Below are 15,690 nucleotides of genomic sequence, written 5' to 3' on the forward strand. Positions count from 1 at the left end.
AAGCCATGGTATTTTCAATCGCCTCATATGCATTCAAAAGCAGAACAACGAATAAGGAAGACTGAAGAAGAGTTGATGCCTTTGAATTATGTATGGTGTTGACAAAAAATACTGACTGCGCCATGGACTGCCAGAAGAATGAGTAGGTTTGTCTTGGAAGAAGTACAGCCAGAATGCTCCTTGGAAGTGAGGATGGCAAGACTTTGTCTTACGTACTTTGGACATGTTATCAGAAGGGGCCAGTCCCTTGAGAAGGACATCATGCTTTGTAAGGCAGAGGGTCAGTGAAAAAGAGAAAGGGCTTCAACGCGCTGAATTAACAAAGTGGCTGCAACAATGGGCTCAAACGTAGCAATGATTGTGAGGTTGGTGCAGGACCAGGCAGTGTTTCATTCTCTTGTACATAGGGTCGCTATGACTTGGAACCAACTTAAGGGCACCTAACAACAACAGCATACAGAAGGAAGAAAATTAGTGAAGGGAGATAGGAGTAGACTTCTTTGAATATACTGTGCTGTATAAATTTAACTTTTGATTCATATAGTTTACATAATTATGAATATATAATTTTTTTTTTTTTTTGCAAATAATGCCCACACATATAACACGCTTAGGGAAATAGCGAGTGAGGGGGTTGTACAGTTGACAAAAAGGTATAGCATACACATTATTTGCATAAAAATACAGCAAATGCTTAAAAAGCAGTCTTTAAAAATTGAAAGTAAAATAAATTATCATAGATGTAGATGTTGTTACAACCACAAAGACAAAAACTCTGCCAACTGACTTTAAAACACAAATTTGTCTATGTATCCCTAGTAGGATATATAGTCTATGGACAACCAGAATTGAAACAACAAAAACAAAAAACCTTAAACTCAGTTCGTATTGCTGCTGTTATTCTGTGACTCTTGTACATGAGAGGTAAAACAATTTAGGAATTATGTTGGTTTCATTGATTTCTAGTGTGAGCAAAAAAGCAATACAGATGTGAGATCAAGGAGATTAAGTTTAAAAAAAAAAAAAAAAACCCTTTGCTCCTGATTTTGAATTGGAAGTATCAGTATGAACTCTTGATGTATTTTTATCACTTTGAATATATATGCATACAAATAAATGAATTAGTACACGCTTACACATTTCTCTGGCTTTGTCCACTGAAAAGACCTATCAGGTAGTGGTGAATATCCTTAATTGCAAGACTGTGGTCTCTAGCTACCATTTCTGGCTATAAAGAACCAGGGCTCCTTGGAGAAATGGGTAATTTCAGCAAGAACTGAACAACATGAACCCAAAACAACTGTTCGTATCAGAAAGCAAGGAAACTATCAAAGACTAATGGGGTTGAGTCAAAAAAATTCCCATAGAGAATTTGAACATCAGTAAGGATAATAACTGCAGTGGGTTGAAACACATCAAATAAATATATGTTTAAATTCATGTGTTCTTAATGATACTTTCAAACAAAAAACAACTCATTAGTTACTTTGAAAGATTTCCAGGACCCACCTCATTATTTGTAAAACTGGTAAACAGAAGAAAAGAATAAGCATTTTTTCTGCTTTTCCTGTATGATTTTATAACACATGTATGCATATGATTGGGGGGGAGGGGGAATGACTGGAAAGACGTTAACTGTAAATTGTCGCTATCATTCATTGGTCACTGGAATTACAGACATTTTATTTTACTTTACTTCATGAGCTTTGTTATATTTTCCAAGTTTTCTGCAGTGATCCTGTATTGTTTTTCATTTTAAGAGACTACAGATCTATAGAGTCGTAATTTTTCTATTAGGTTATCTAGATTATTATTTTCATTTTTTTTTTTTCTTTAGGCCTTCAAACAAGCTGGAAATATGGGAGGATCTGAAGATAATAAGTAAGCCAACATATTCTGTATAACCAACAGCCTGAAAGCATTAATAAAGGGGCATGTTTGTACTCTTATGGGAACGAGCCTTCTTTACCTACCTCATAGAGTTGCCATGAGGATTAAATAAAATAATTCTCACAAAGTAGATCACTATCTGGCGTAGAAAGTACTCAGGAGCTGTTAGTGTCATTATTATAATGATGATTATGTAAAATTGTCCTTGACAATATTATACTTTAAAGAACGTTTTTTACTCTAAGCCAGATATAACTCTACTTTGATGTTGTTTTGAAAGTTTCATTAGTGATGAAAATTTGAAACAAAAAATTACTCTGGGGCCTATATATCTACGCGTCTCAAAACTTCACCTATACTTCACTTATTGTTTCCCCATTTATTCAACTCATCCTTATTGACTAAATGATGCTTCAGACTTGCTTATCTGTAGACAAATTAAATCCCTCTAGAGCCCTGGTTGCACAGTGGTTAAGTGCTTGGCTGCTAACCAAAAGGTCAGTGGTTCAAACCTACCAGCCATTCTGTGGGAGAAGGGTGTGGCAGTCTGCTTCTGTAAGAATTATAGCCTTAGAAAACCTATGGGACGGGTCATCCCTGTCACATAGGGTCTCTGTGAGTTGAAATCGACTTGATGGCAACAGGTTTGGTTTTTGCTTTAGTACTCTGCATTTCCTTTTGACTTGTACTTTTTCCCACCCTTTATGGCCAAAGATTTCTACGCTTCCTTTCTTCTCTTCTTCATTCCCACACACTTTCCTTGTTCCACTTTTGTATTTCCACCCAAGCAGATCTCACAAGTATCAGGAGTAACCTTTGTGTTGCTAAATCCATATATTTTCCTTATCCTGCTAGACCTCTCAGAAGCCATCAACACCTTCGCTCTCCTCTGTGTTGAAACCTTGTCTTTGGCTGCTGTGAAGCCTAGTCACCCAGTTTCCCCCTATCTTTCTGGACCTTCCTCTGGTTCTTTTATAGCTTTATCTTCTTATTTCCTCCCAGTGAAGACCACAGTTCTTCCATGCTCAGCCCTCTCTTCTTCTTAAACTAAACTGACTTTCTAGACGGCTTTAAGAGTTCTGAGGCTGCAGCTCTTGGTGCCTCCCAGTCCCTTCTTGTTTGCCTTTAGATAGCCATTAGTATATTTATAATGGCTATTGTTTTAAACAAGAAATCATATCTAACTTTTGTTTAACAAGTTATGTTAGAGTAATTATGAAATATTGTGAACAGATACATTTTTGTACTTGAAACTGTTGCAAATGTATTTTTTAAAGTCATATGAAAAATAGCCGCAGAGATTGTTCATGATTTTAAACCTTTGTATGGTTTAATAACAACACCAAATGATTTTCCTTCTCCCATGAAGGTTTCACAAGAAGCATCGTAGCTGTATACAGTACTTGTATGCTGGTTGTTCTTTTACGAGTCCAGTTAAACATAATTGGTGGATACATTTACCTGGATAATGCTGCAGTTGGCAGAAATGGCACTGTAAGTTTACTAGGTTAATATAAATACTGCCCCTTTCTTTCGAAAGTTTCAAAATTTAACTGAATATTATTTATTCTGATAACAATTTTTATGAAACAAGGATCTTTATACTTCAGGTGATTGTGAACTTATAGCATTATAATTACTTCTCGTATTTTAGAACTGAACTTTTGGGTATGTTATAGAACACACTCAGTCCTCACTTATCAAATATCTCGTTATCTGACATTTTGCATTTACTATAATGGTAAAAATACTATTTTGCACATTAATGACATACATCTGGCAGTAACGAATGCTGAGGTGCGAGGCAAGAGTAACACTGGCAGTGATGGTTAAGGTTATATGTCAACTTGGCTGGGCCATGAAGCTCAGTGATTTGGCAGTTATAAAATGATGTAATTTGGCAGTTATGTAATGATGTAGTTTGGCAGTTATAAAATGATGTAATTTGGCAGTTCTGTAATGATGTAATTTGGCAGTTATGTGATGATGTAGTTTGGCAGTTATGTATTGATGTAATTTGGCAGTTATGCAGTGATGTAATTTGGAAGTTATGTAATAATGTAGTCATCCTCCATTTAGTAGTCTGATGTGGTTACCCTGCATTTTTGCATAATGCTGATTTTTGGGTAACAACCTGGTCTTTGCAACCTAACTATCAATAAGTGAGGAGTGGTTGTGTTATGTTTTCCTTTCATTCCAGGTCGCAAATCAGTTCAAAAAATAATACACATTTACTGGTTAAAAAAAAAAAACTTGGATAATATAACCTTATTTCTATTTTGTATAGACAGTTCTTGCTCCCCCAGATGTCCAACAGCAATATTTATCAAGTATTCAGCACCTCCTTGGAGATGGTAAGATTCTTATTTGTGACCTTTATACTAATTTTAATTCATTGATTTTTATAATTGAGACATTAAAAATGGGCAAGACTTTGAAGTTTGTTTTTCCATTAATAGGCCTGACCGAATTGATCACTGTCATTAAACAAGCAGTGCAGAAGATTTTGGGAAGGTAAGGCATGTGGCTTTGGCTTTTCTGACTTTTTGATTCTAATGAATAAAAGAAAATTAGAATTGTTCTGGTGAAGCTAGTGACTTGGTAAGTGGTGGTTTGTGAAATTCTTTATAGATTCATACATACACCACCCTGGGGTATTGGGTTTGTGGAATTCTTTTTCTTCATCAACATAAACTATTTGATACTGAGAAGAGAAGTTTTAGTATTTCGTTTCTTATTGATTGATTTCCATCCAAATCAGAAATATTTGGGTTGTGAGATAGAAGACATACTTTAAAATCTGCTTCTGATTTCTACTAGTAATATTATTGCACTATAATTAAGTGAGAATAGTCTTGTGAAATCTCCTGTGATATTGCATTATAAATCTCTAGCTGTTTTTCTTGGCTCTGTTATTGCCCCATAACTGAGGGCTGATTTCTCAATCCCTGTAGTGATTTCAGTCATCAGTTTCAGGTTTGACTGGACAAAACAGGATTTCAGATACTAGCCTGTTGAGAGTGTGTTTAGTATGTGTTGTATAGTTTTAATTTGTCCCAATTTCCTTTCTGTTTCTAGTGTTTCTCTTAAACATTCTTTGTCCCTTTTGGACTTGGAGCAAAAACTAAAAAAAATCAGAAATCTCGTTGAGCAACATAAATCTTCTTCTTCAGTTAATAAAGATGGATCCAAATCTTTATTGCGCCATTATATGATGCCAGATGAAGAAACTCCATTAGCAGCTCAGGTGCTTAATTTATAACTATTTAACCAAACGAGTTATACTATATATTTTTAATTTTTTTACTATCTCTTGAAATTTAAATTTCTGAGTATCTTGAAAGGTAAGTGATTGAAAAATGTACATTTCAATATTTTGAATAAAATCTCATTAATTTAGAAAACAGTGGTAAATATGGCTGATTTCCAGTTATAAACATTTATATTTTTAGATATTCAGAAAATTTTATTGAGCATCCATTATGTGGTAGACACTGTGATATATGTTGGGAATGTAATGTGAGTAAGACATGGTCACTACACTCAAAGAACTCAGGAGACAAAATCAATATAGTATAACTGGAGTGTATTTATATAAGATCGAGTCACAGAATATATAGATGATGATTAGGGCAAGATCATGAAGACTTTTGTATGCCAAGGTAAAGAAAGAGTTTGGATTTTGACTTGTAGTCAGAGAAGGGTATTAGTCAGGCCAGTAATACAATCATATTTACTTTTTAAATAAATAATGGCAACCTGAAAATGGACTGAAGGAAGTTGGAGTCATTCAGATGAGAAACAAGGGAGGCCTAATCTAACAGGTACCATCCATGGTGTTGCTGCACACTGATGTGTCCTGGGCAGTTGTGATATAACTTATTCATTGATTAACAATAATAAATGCCAGACATTGCAGGTTATTTATGTCATTTTTAAGTAATTAGTGGTTCATCATTGGTAAGCTGAATCAGACCAATTCTTTACAGTTATGAGAAGACTACCATTCACTGATTTGGCAACTTGAGAAGTCTTAGAACAGAGAGGCCTCTACGGCACACTTCAGCACAGAGGACCCATAGAACAAAGACTGCCATGTTTTCCATTGTCTGAAGGTTTGTCTCTCCTCTAGAGACCCTAAGGTTGGAACTTTCTGGCTGCCAAGGGACCCAACATTTATGAATTTCAGGGCATTTAAGGGAACCCCAGAACTTAAAAGATAGAGGCTAAACTGAACAAGCAGAATAGATAGACAAAATTACTACAAGCAGCAGAAGAAAACTGCCTTAGAATATAAAACTCTCAGAGGTGGAGCCAACATGGCATCCTAGACGGATGCATCATGGCATCCCTCTGCAGCAAAGACCCAGAAAACTAAATAAAACAGATAAAAATGTCAATCCTGGAACCCTAAGCATCAAATGAAGGGATAAAGAACTAGATCAAACACCAAACGGAAGAAGAAACTGAAGGAAAACAGAATGATGAGAGATACTGAGTGGAGGTTCCCTGCCAACTTACGCTGCATAGCATTACCAATTTTGGGTACAGCCAGCGATGACCCTGCATAGGAAGTACAAGAAGGCGACTTCACGGAGCTCCCAACAGGAGACAGAGCACCTGGTAACCAGAGAAACATGCTTTACAACCCCTTACCCTTCTGCCTTATGTGCCACCCGCACTCCTTCACAACAGGCCATACTGCAGCACTTGGCTAAAGAGCTACCAGCCCACCACCAGCTGGGTCCGCCCTGCCCCCACTCACCAGCCCTGCCATTATTTCACCCTTTCTTTCCTTTTCTTTCTCCCTCCCATCTAACCCCATATGCCATCTCACCCCTTCCCAACAGGCCGTGCCACACTGCTTGGCTAGAGAGCTAGCAGCCGACCATCATCCTGGGTCTGCCCCCACCCCAGTCTACCAGCTCCTATTGCACCATTTTTCTTCCATTTCTTCTTTTTCTTTCTCCCTCCCACCTAGCCCTGTATGCCAGTCCTATACTTTCCCATGGGGCCACACTGTGTGACCTTGATTAGAGAGCCACCAGCCCACCACCACCACATGTCTACCCTGCCTCAATCCACCAGCTCCCTATGCACAATTTTTTTTTTCTTTTTCCCGTTTCTTTTCCTTCTCCCTCCGACCTAGCCCCGTACACCACCTCTACCATACCACACCACAGTGAGTAGAGAGCCACTGTCCCACCACTACCCCAGGCCTCCACCCACCAACTCCTACCAGGACATTTTTTGTTTCAAAACATCATAATCACACTTGCTAAAACCAAAGACAGTAAACGATTCCTGGAAGCAGCTTGTGAAAAAAGAAGTCACTTAAAAAGGGGAAACAATGAGAATAAATTGTGATTACCTGGCAGAAACCGCAGGCAAGAAGGCAATGGGATGACATGTATAAAATCTTAACAGGAAAAAACCACCAAACAAGAATAATATATCCTACAAAACTCTCAAAAACAATGGCAAAATTAGGACATTTCCAGATAAACAGAAATTAAGGAAATAAGTAAAAACAAAACCAAACACAAGAAATATTAAAGGTAGCCCTTCAGTTAAAGAACCAACAACATCAGACAACAACCGGAGTATAGGACACAAGACAGCATCAGACAAACACCAACCTAGGTAAAGAACTCTCAAGAATAAAACAAAGTTAAAAGTCCTAAAAAAGGAAAACAGATGTCAGTCTGTAAATGACAGCAACGTCAAGTCAATAAAAAGAGGAATAAATGGTATAGCTATAAAACTTTCAAAAGCAGATGAAGTTGGAAAGCAATACCAAGTAATAAAAGCCTACTTCAAACTTAGGAAGAAAAAGGTAAATCTCAAGGTAACCACAAAGAAGATTAACAAACCTACTCATCAGAATAAAAAAGAAGAAACACAAAGTCTCAGTAAACAGAAAATATGTAATAACAAAAAAAAAAAAGAAAATCTACAAACAAAAGGAACTCAGCATAAGAAAGTAACAAAGAAAAACTCATCACCACAAAAAAGGCACAGCCAGAATAAACTCATACCTGTCAATAATCACACTGAATGTAAATGACTTAAATGCACCTGTTAGGAGATAGAGAGTGGCAGAATGAATAAAACAGCATGACCCATCAATACGCTATCTACAGGAGACACACCTTAGGCACAAAGACATAAGTATATTAAAAGTCAAAGGATAAAAAAATAAGCAAACAATAGCTAAAAAAAGATGGAAGTGGCAACACTAATCTCAGATGAAATAGACTTTAAGGGAAAAATTAACTATAAAAGACAAGGAAGAAAGATTATCAAAGAAAAAATAGGGACAACCCTAGGAGCCCTAATACAAAGCATAAACAGAATACAAAACATTACCAAAAATGACGAAGAGAAACCCGATAACTGGGAGCTCCTAAAAATCAAACACCTATGCTCATCTAAAGACTTCACCAAAAGAGTAAAAAGACCACCTACAGACTGGGAAAGAATTTTCAGCTATGACATCTCCAACCAGCGCCTGATCTCTAAAATCTACATGATTCTGTCAAAACTCAACCACAAAAAGACAAACAACCCAATCAAGAAGTGGGCAAAGGATATGAACACACACTTCACCAAAGAAGATATTCAGGCAGCTAACAGATACATGAGAAAATGCTCTCGATCATTAGCCATTAGAGAAATGCAAATTAAAACTACGATGAGATTCCATCTCACTCCAACAAGGCTGGCATTAATCCAAAAAACACAAAACAACAAATGTTGGAGAGGCTGCGGACAGATTGGAACTCTTATACACTGCTGGTGGGAATGTAAAATGGTACAACCACTTTGGAAATCTATCTGGCGTTATCTTAAACAGTTAGAAATAGAACTACCATACAACCCAGAAATCCCACTCCTCGGAATATACCCGAGAGAAATAAGAGCCTTCACACAAACAGATATATGCACACCCATGTTTATTGCAGCTCTGTTTACAGTAGCAAAAAGCTGGAAGCAACCAAGGTGTCCATCAACGGATGAATGGGTAAATAAATTGTGGTATATTCACACAATGGAATACTACGCATCGATAAAGAACAGTGACGAATCTGTGAAACATTTCATAACATGGAGGAACCTGGAAGGCATTATGCTGAGCAAAATTAGTCAGAGGCAAAAGGACAAATATTGTATAAGACCACTATTATAAGATCTTGAGAAATAGTAAAAACTGAGAAGAACACATACTTTTGTGGTTACGAGGAGGGGAGAGAGGGAGGGAGGGAGAGGGTTTTTCATTGATTAATTAGTAGATAAGAACTGCTTTAGGTGAAGGGAAAGACAACACTCAATACATGGAAGGTCAGCTCAATTGGACTGGACCAAAAGCAAAGAAATTTCCGGGATAAAATGAATGCTTCAAAGGTCAGCGGAGCAAGGGCGGGGGTTTGGGGACCATGGTTTAAGGGGACTTCTAAGTCAATTGGCAAAATAATTCTATTATGAAAACATTCTGCATCCCACTTTGAAATGTGGCGTCTGGGGTCTTAAATGCTAACAAGCGGCCATCTAAGATGCATCAATTGGTCTCAACCCACCTGGAGCAAAGGAGAATGAAGAACACCAAGGTCTTACGACAACTAAGAGCCCAAGAGACAGAAAGGGCCACATGAACCAGAGACCTACATCATCCTGAGACCAGAAGAACTAGTTGGTGCCCGGCCACAATCGATGACTGCCCTGACAGGGAGCACAACAGAGAACCCCTGAGGGAGCAGGTGATCAGTGGGATGCAGACCCCAAATTCTCATAAAAAGACCATACTTAATGGTCTGACTGAGACTAGAGGAATCCCGGCGGCCATGGTCCCCAGACCTTCTGTTGGCACAGGACAGGAACCATCCCCGAAGACAACTCATCAGACATGAAAGGGACTGGACAGTGGGTGGGAGAGAGATGCTGATGAAGAGTGAGCTAATTATATCAGGTGGACACTTGAGATTGTGTTGGCATCTCCTGTCTGGAAGGGGGATGGGAGGATAGAGAGAGTGGGAAGCTGGCAAAATTGTCACGAAAGGAGAGACTGGAAGGGCTGACTCATTAGGGGGAGAGCAAGTGGGAGTACGGAGTAAGATGTATGTAAACTTATATGTGACAGACTGACTTGATTTGTAAACGTTCACTTGAAGCTCAATAAAAGTTAATAAAAAAAAAAAAAGACAAGGAAGAACATTATATAACTATTAAAGGGACAATCCACTAACAACAGGGCTCCAAAATACATAAAACAGACTCTAAAAGCAGTGAAAGGAGAAATAGACAGTTCCACAATTATAGCAGATTTCAACACATCACTCTTGGTAAAGGACAGAGCATCTAGAAAGAAACTCAGTGAAGATAAGATCTAAAGGGTACAATCAACTAACTTAACCTCATAGACATTCATAGAATACTCTACCCAACAGCAGCAAAGTATACATTCTTTTCCAACACACACTAGATGTTCTCCAGAATAGACCACATTTTAGGCCACAAAGCAACCCTCAATAAAATCCCAAACATCAAAAGAATACAAAACATTCTCTGTGGTCACAACAGCATAAAAGCAGAAATCAATAACATGAAGAGCAAGAAAAAAAAAAATTCAAATACATGGAAATTGAATAACACCTTGCTTAAAAACAACTGGGTAAGATGGCGGACTAGGGAGATGCTACCTCGGATCCCTCTTGCAACAAAGACTCGGAAAAACAAGTGAATCGATCAAGTACATGACAATCTACGAACCCTGAACAACAAACACAGATTTAGAGATGGAAAACGAACAAATACGGGGAAGCAGCGATTATTTTCGGAGCCTGGAGCCAGCGCACCAGTCAGCGGATTTTCTGGAAAAACTAGTTTCCCAGTGATGGCTCGGAGACAGCAGTCCATATCAAACCACATAAAGAAGCAGACCATGACAGCTTCTAGAACCCCCCAAACAAAAGAATCAAAATCTTTCCCAAATGAAGATACAATCCTGGAATTATCAGATACAGAATATAAAAAACTAATTTACAGAATGCTTCAAGACATCACAAACGAAATAAGGCAAACTGCAGAAAAAGCCAAGGAACACACTGATAAAACTGTTGAAGAACTCAAAAAGATTATTCAAGAACATAGTGGAAAAATTAATAAGTTGCAAGAATCCATAGAGAGACAGCATGTAGAAATCCAAAAGATTAACAATAAAATTACAAAATTAGACAACGCAATAGGAAGTCAGAGGAGCAGACTCGAGCAATTAGAATGCAGACTGGGACATCTGGAGGACCAGGGAATCAACACCAACATAGCTGAAAAAAAATCAGATAAAAGAATTTAAAAAAATGAAGAAACCCTAAAAATCATGTGGGACTCTATCAAGAAGGATAACTTGCGTGTGATTGGAGTCCCGGAACAGGGAGGGAGGACAGAAAACACAGAGAAAATAGTTGAAGAACTCCTGACAGAAAACTTCCCTGACATCATGAAAGACGAAAGGATTTCTATCCAAGATGCTCATCGAACCCCATTTAAGATTGATCCAAAAAGAAAAACACCAAGACATGTTATCATCAAACTCACCAAAACCAAAGATAAACAGAAAATTTTAAAAGCAGCCAGGGAGAAAAGAAAGGTTTCCTTCAAGGGAGAATCAATAAGAATAAGTTCAGACTACTCAGCAGAAACCATGCAGGCAAGAAGGGAATGGGATGACATATACAGAGCACTGAAGGAGAAAAACTGCCAGCCAAGGATCATACATCCAGCAAAACTCTCTCTGAAATATGAAGGCGAAATTAAGATATTTACAGATAAACACAAGTTTAGACAATTTGCAAAAACCAAACCAAAGCTACAAGAAATACTAAAGGATATTGTTTGGTCAGAAAACCAATAATATCAGATACCAGCACAACAGAAGGTCACAAAACAGAACATCCTGATATCAACTCAAATAGGGAAATCACAAAAACAAATTAAGATTAATTAAAAAAAAAAATACTCATAACAGGGAATCACGGAAGTCAATATGTAAAAAATCACAATAATCAAAAAGAGGGACTAAATACAGGAGGCATAGAACTGCCATATGGAGAGTGATCCAAGGCGATATAGAACAATACAAGTTAGGTTTTTACTTAGAAAAATAGGGGTAAATAATAAGGTAACCACAAAGAGGTATAACAACTCCATAACTCAAGATAAAAGCCAAGAAAAACGTAACGACTCAACAAACATAAAGTCAAACACTACGAAAATGAGGATCTCACAATTTAATAAGAAAAACGTCTCAGCACAAAAAAGTATGTGGAAAAATGAAATTGTCAACAACACATATAAAAAGGCATCAAAATGACAACACTAAACACTTATTTATCTATGATTACGCTGAATGTAAATGGACTAAATGCACCAATTAAGAGACAGAGAGTCTCGGACTGGATAAAGAAACACGATCCGTCCATATGCTGCCTACAAGAGACACACCTTAGACTTAGAGACACAAACAAACTAAAACTCAAAGGATGGAAAAAAATATATCAAGCAAACAATAAGCAAAAAAGAAGAGGAGTAGCAATATTAATTTCTGACAAAATAGACTTTAGACTTAAATCCACCACAAAGGATAAAGAAGGACATTACATAATGATAAAAGGGACAATTGATCAGGAAGACATAACCATATTAAATATTTATGCACGCAATGACAGGGCTGCAAGATACATAAATCAAATTTTAACAGAATTGAAAAGTGAGATAGACACCTCCACAATTATAGTAGGAGACTTCAACACACCACTTTCGGAGAAGGACAGGACATCCAGTAAGAAGCTCAATAGAGACATGGAAGACCTACTTACAACAATCAACCAATTGACCTCATTGACTTATACAGAACTCTCCACCCATCTGCTGCAAAGTATACTTTTTTTCTAGCGCACATGGAACATTCTCTAGAATAGACCACATATTAGGTCATAAAACAAACCTTTGCAGAGTCCAAAACATCGAAATATTACAAAGCATCTTCTCAGACCACAAAACTAGAAATCAATAACAGAAAAACCAGGGAAAAGAAATCAAATACTTGGAAAATGAACAATACCCTCCTGAAAAAAGACTGGGTTATAGAAGACATCAAGGAGGGAATAAGGAAATTCATAGAATGCAACGAGAATGAAAATACTTCCTATCAAAACCTCTGGGACACAGCAAAAGCAGTGCTCAGAGGTCAATTTATATCGATAAATGCACACATACAAAAAGAAGAAAGAGCCAAAAGCAAAGAACTGTCCCTACAACTTGAACAAACAGAAAGTGAGCAACAAAAGAATCCATCAGGCACCAGAAGAAAACAAATAATAAAAATTAGAGCTGAACTAAATGAATTAGAGAACAGAAAAACAATTGAAAGAATTAACAAAGCCAAAAGCTGGTTCTTTGAAAAAATTAACAAAATTGATAAACCATTGGCTAGACTGACTAAAGAAATACAGGAAAGGAAACAAATAACCTGAATAAGAAACGAAAAGGACCACATCACAACAGACTCAACTGAAATTAAAAGAATCATATCAGATTATTACAAAAAATTGTACTCTAACAAATTTGCAAACCTAGAAGAAATGGATGAATTCCTGGAAAAACACTACCTACCTAAACTAACACATTCAGAAGTAGAACAACGAAATAGACCCATAACAAAAAAAGAGATTGAAACGGTAATCAAAAAACTCCCAACAAAAAAAAGCCCTGGCCCGGACGGCTTCACTGCAGAGTTCTACCAAACTTTCAGAGAAGAGTTAACCCCACTACTACTGAAGGTATTTCAAAGCATAGAAAATGATGGAATACTACCCAACTCAGTCTATGAAGCCACCATCTACCTGATACCAAAACCAGGTAAAGACATTACAAAAAAAGAAGATTACAGACCTGTATCCCTCATGAACATAGATGCAAAAATCCTCAACAAAATTCTAGCCAATAGAATACAACATATCAAAAAAATAATTCACCACAATCAAGTGGGATTTATACCAGGTATGCAAGGCTGGTTTAATATCAGAAAAACCATTAATGTAATCCATCACATAAATAAAACAAAAGACAAAAATCACATGATCTTATCAATTGATGCAGAAAAGGCATTTCACAAAGTCCAAAACCAATTTATGATAAAAACTCTCACCAAAATAGGAATTGAAGGAAAATTCCTCAACATAATAAAGGGCATCTATGCAAAGCCAACAGCCAATATCACTCTAAATGGAGAGAACCTGAAAGCATTTCCCTTGAGAACGGGAACCAGACAAGGATGCCCTTTATCACCGCTCTTATTCAACATCGTGCTAGAAGTCCTAGCCAGGGCAATTAGGCTAGACAAAGAAATAAAAGGCATATCCGGATTGGCAAGGAGGAAGTAAAATTATCTCTATTTGCAGATGACATGATCATATACACAGAAAACCCCTAAGGAATCCTCCAGAAAACTACTGAAACTAATAGAAGAGTTTGGCAGAGTCTCAGGTTATAAAATAAACATACAAAAATCACTTGGATTCCTCTACATCAACAAAAAGAACACCGAAGAGGAAATAACCAAATCAATACCATTCACAGTAGCCCCCAAGAAGATAAAATACTTAGGAATAAATCTTACCAAGGATGTAAAAGACCTATAGAAAGAAAACTACAAAGTACTACTACAAGAAATTAAAAAGGACATACTTAAGTGAAAAAACATACCTTGCTCATGGATAGGAAGACTTAACATAGTAAAAATGTCTATTCTACCAAAAGCCATCTATACATACAATGCACTTCCGATCCAAATTCCAATGTCATTTTTTAAGGGGATAGAGAAACAAATCACCAATTTCATATGGAAGGGAAAGAAGCCTCTGATAAGCAAAGCATTACTGAAAAAGAAGAAGAAAGTGGAGGCCTCACTCTACCTGATTTCATAACCTATTATACAGCCACAGTAGTCAAAACAGCCTGGTACTGGTACAACAACGGGCACATAGACCAGTGGAACAGAATTGAGAACCCAGATATAAATCCATCCACGTATGAGCAGCTGATATTTGACAAAGGCCCAATGTCAGTTAATTGGGGAAAAGATAGTCTTTTTAACAAATGGTGCTGGCATACCTGGATATCCATTTGCAAAAAAATGAAACAGGACCCATACCTCACACCATGCACAAAAACTAACTCCAAGTGGATCAAAGACCTAAACATAAAGACTAAAATGATAAAGATCATGGAAGAAAAAATAGGGACAACTCTAGGAGCCCTAATACAAGGCATAAACAGAATACAAAACATTACCAAAAATGACGAAGAGAAACCCGATAACTGGGAGCTCCTAAAAATCAAACACCTATGCTCATCTAAAGACTTCACCAAAAGAGTAAAAAGACCACCTACAGACTGGGAAAGAATTTTCAGCTATGACATCTCCAACCAGCGCCTGATCTCTAAAATCTACATGATTCTGTCAAAACTCAACCACAAAAAGAGAAAGAACCCAATCAAGAAGTGGGCAAAGGATATGAACACACATTTCACTAAAGAAGATATTCAGGCAGCTAACAGATACATGAGAAAATGCTCTCGATCATTAGCCATTAGAGAAATGCAAATTAAAACTACGATGAGATTCCATCTTACTCCAACAAGGCTGGCATTAATCAAAAAAACACAAAACAATAAATGTTGGAGAGGCTGCGGAGAGATTGGAACTCTTATACACTGCTGGTGGGAATGTAAAATGGTACAACC

The 15,690-nt window shown here is 37.2% G+C and overlaps 1 protein-coding gene across 3 annotated transcripts in view; it reads left to right on the forward strand.

Annotated features, from left to right (window-relative positions):
• Window positions 1-15,690, forward strand: part of PEX3 (peroxisomal biogenesis factor 3) — a 66,676-nt gene that overhangs the window by 23,606 nt on the left and 27,380 nt on the right. For all 3 annotated transcript variants that reach the window (XM_064291634.1, XM_003403951.4, XM_064291641.1), the window contains exons 4-8: window positions 1,838-1,881; window positions 3,260-3,384; window positions 4,178-4,244; window positions 4,350-4,404; window positions 4,969-5,137. In XM_064291634.1, coding sequence (XP_064147704.1) covers window positions 1,838-1,881; window positions 3,260-3,384; window positions 4,178-4,244; window positions 4,350-4,404; window positions 4,969-5,137 — 460 coding nt within the window. The remainder of the gene's footprint in view (window positions 1-1,837; window positions 1,882-3,259; window positions 3,385-4,177; window positions 4,245-4,349; window positions 4,405-4,968; window positions 5,138-15,690) is intronic.

This window comes from Loxodonta africana, chromosome 1 (genome assembly GCF_030014295.1).
Source record: "Loxodonta africana isolate mLoxAfr1 chromosome 1, mLoxAfr1.hap2, whole genome shotgun sequence".
Taxonomy (NCBI): domain Eukaryota; kingdom Metazoa; phylum Chordata; class Mammalia; order Proboscidea; family Elephantidae; genus Loxodonta; species Loxodonta africana.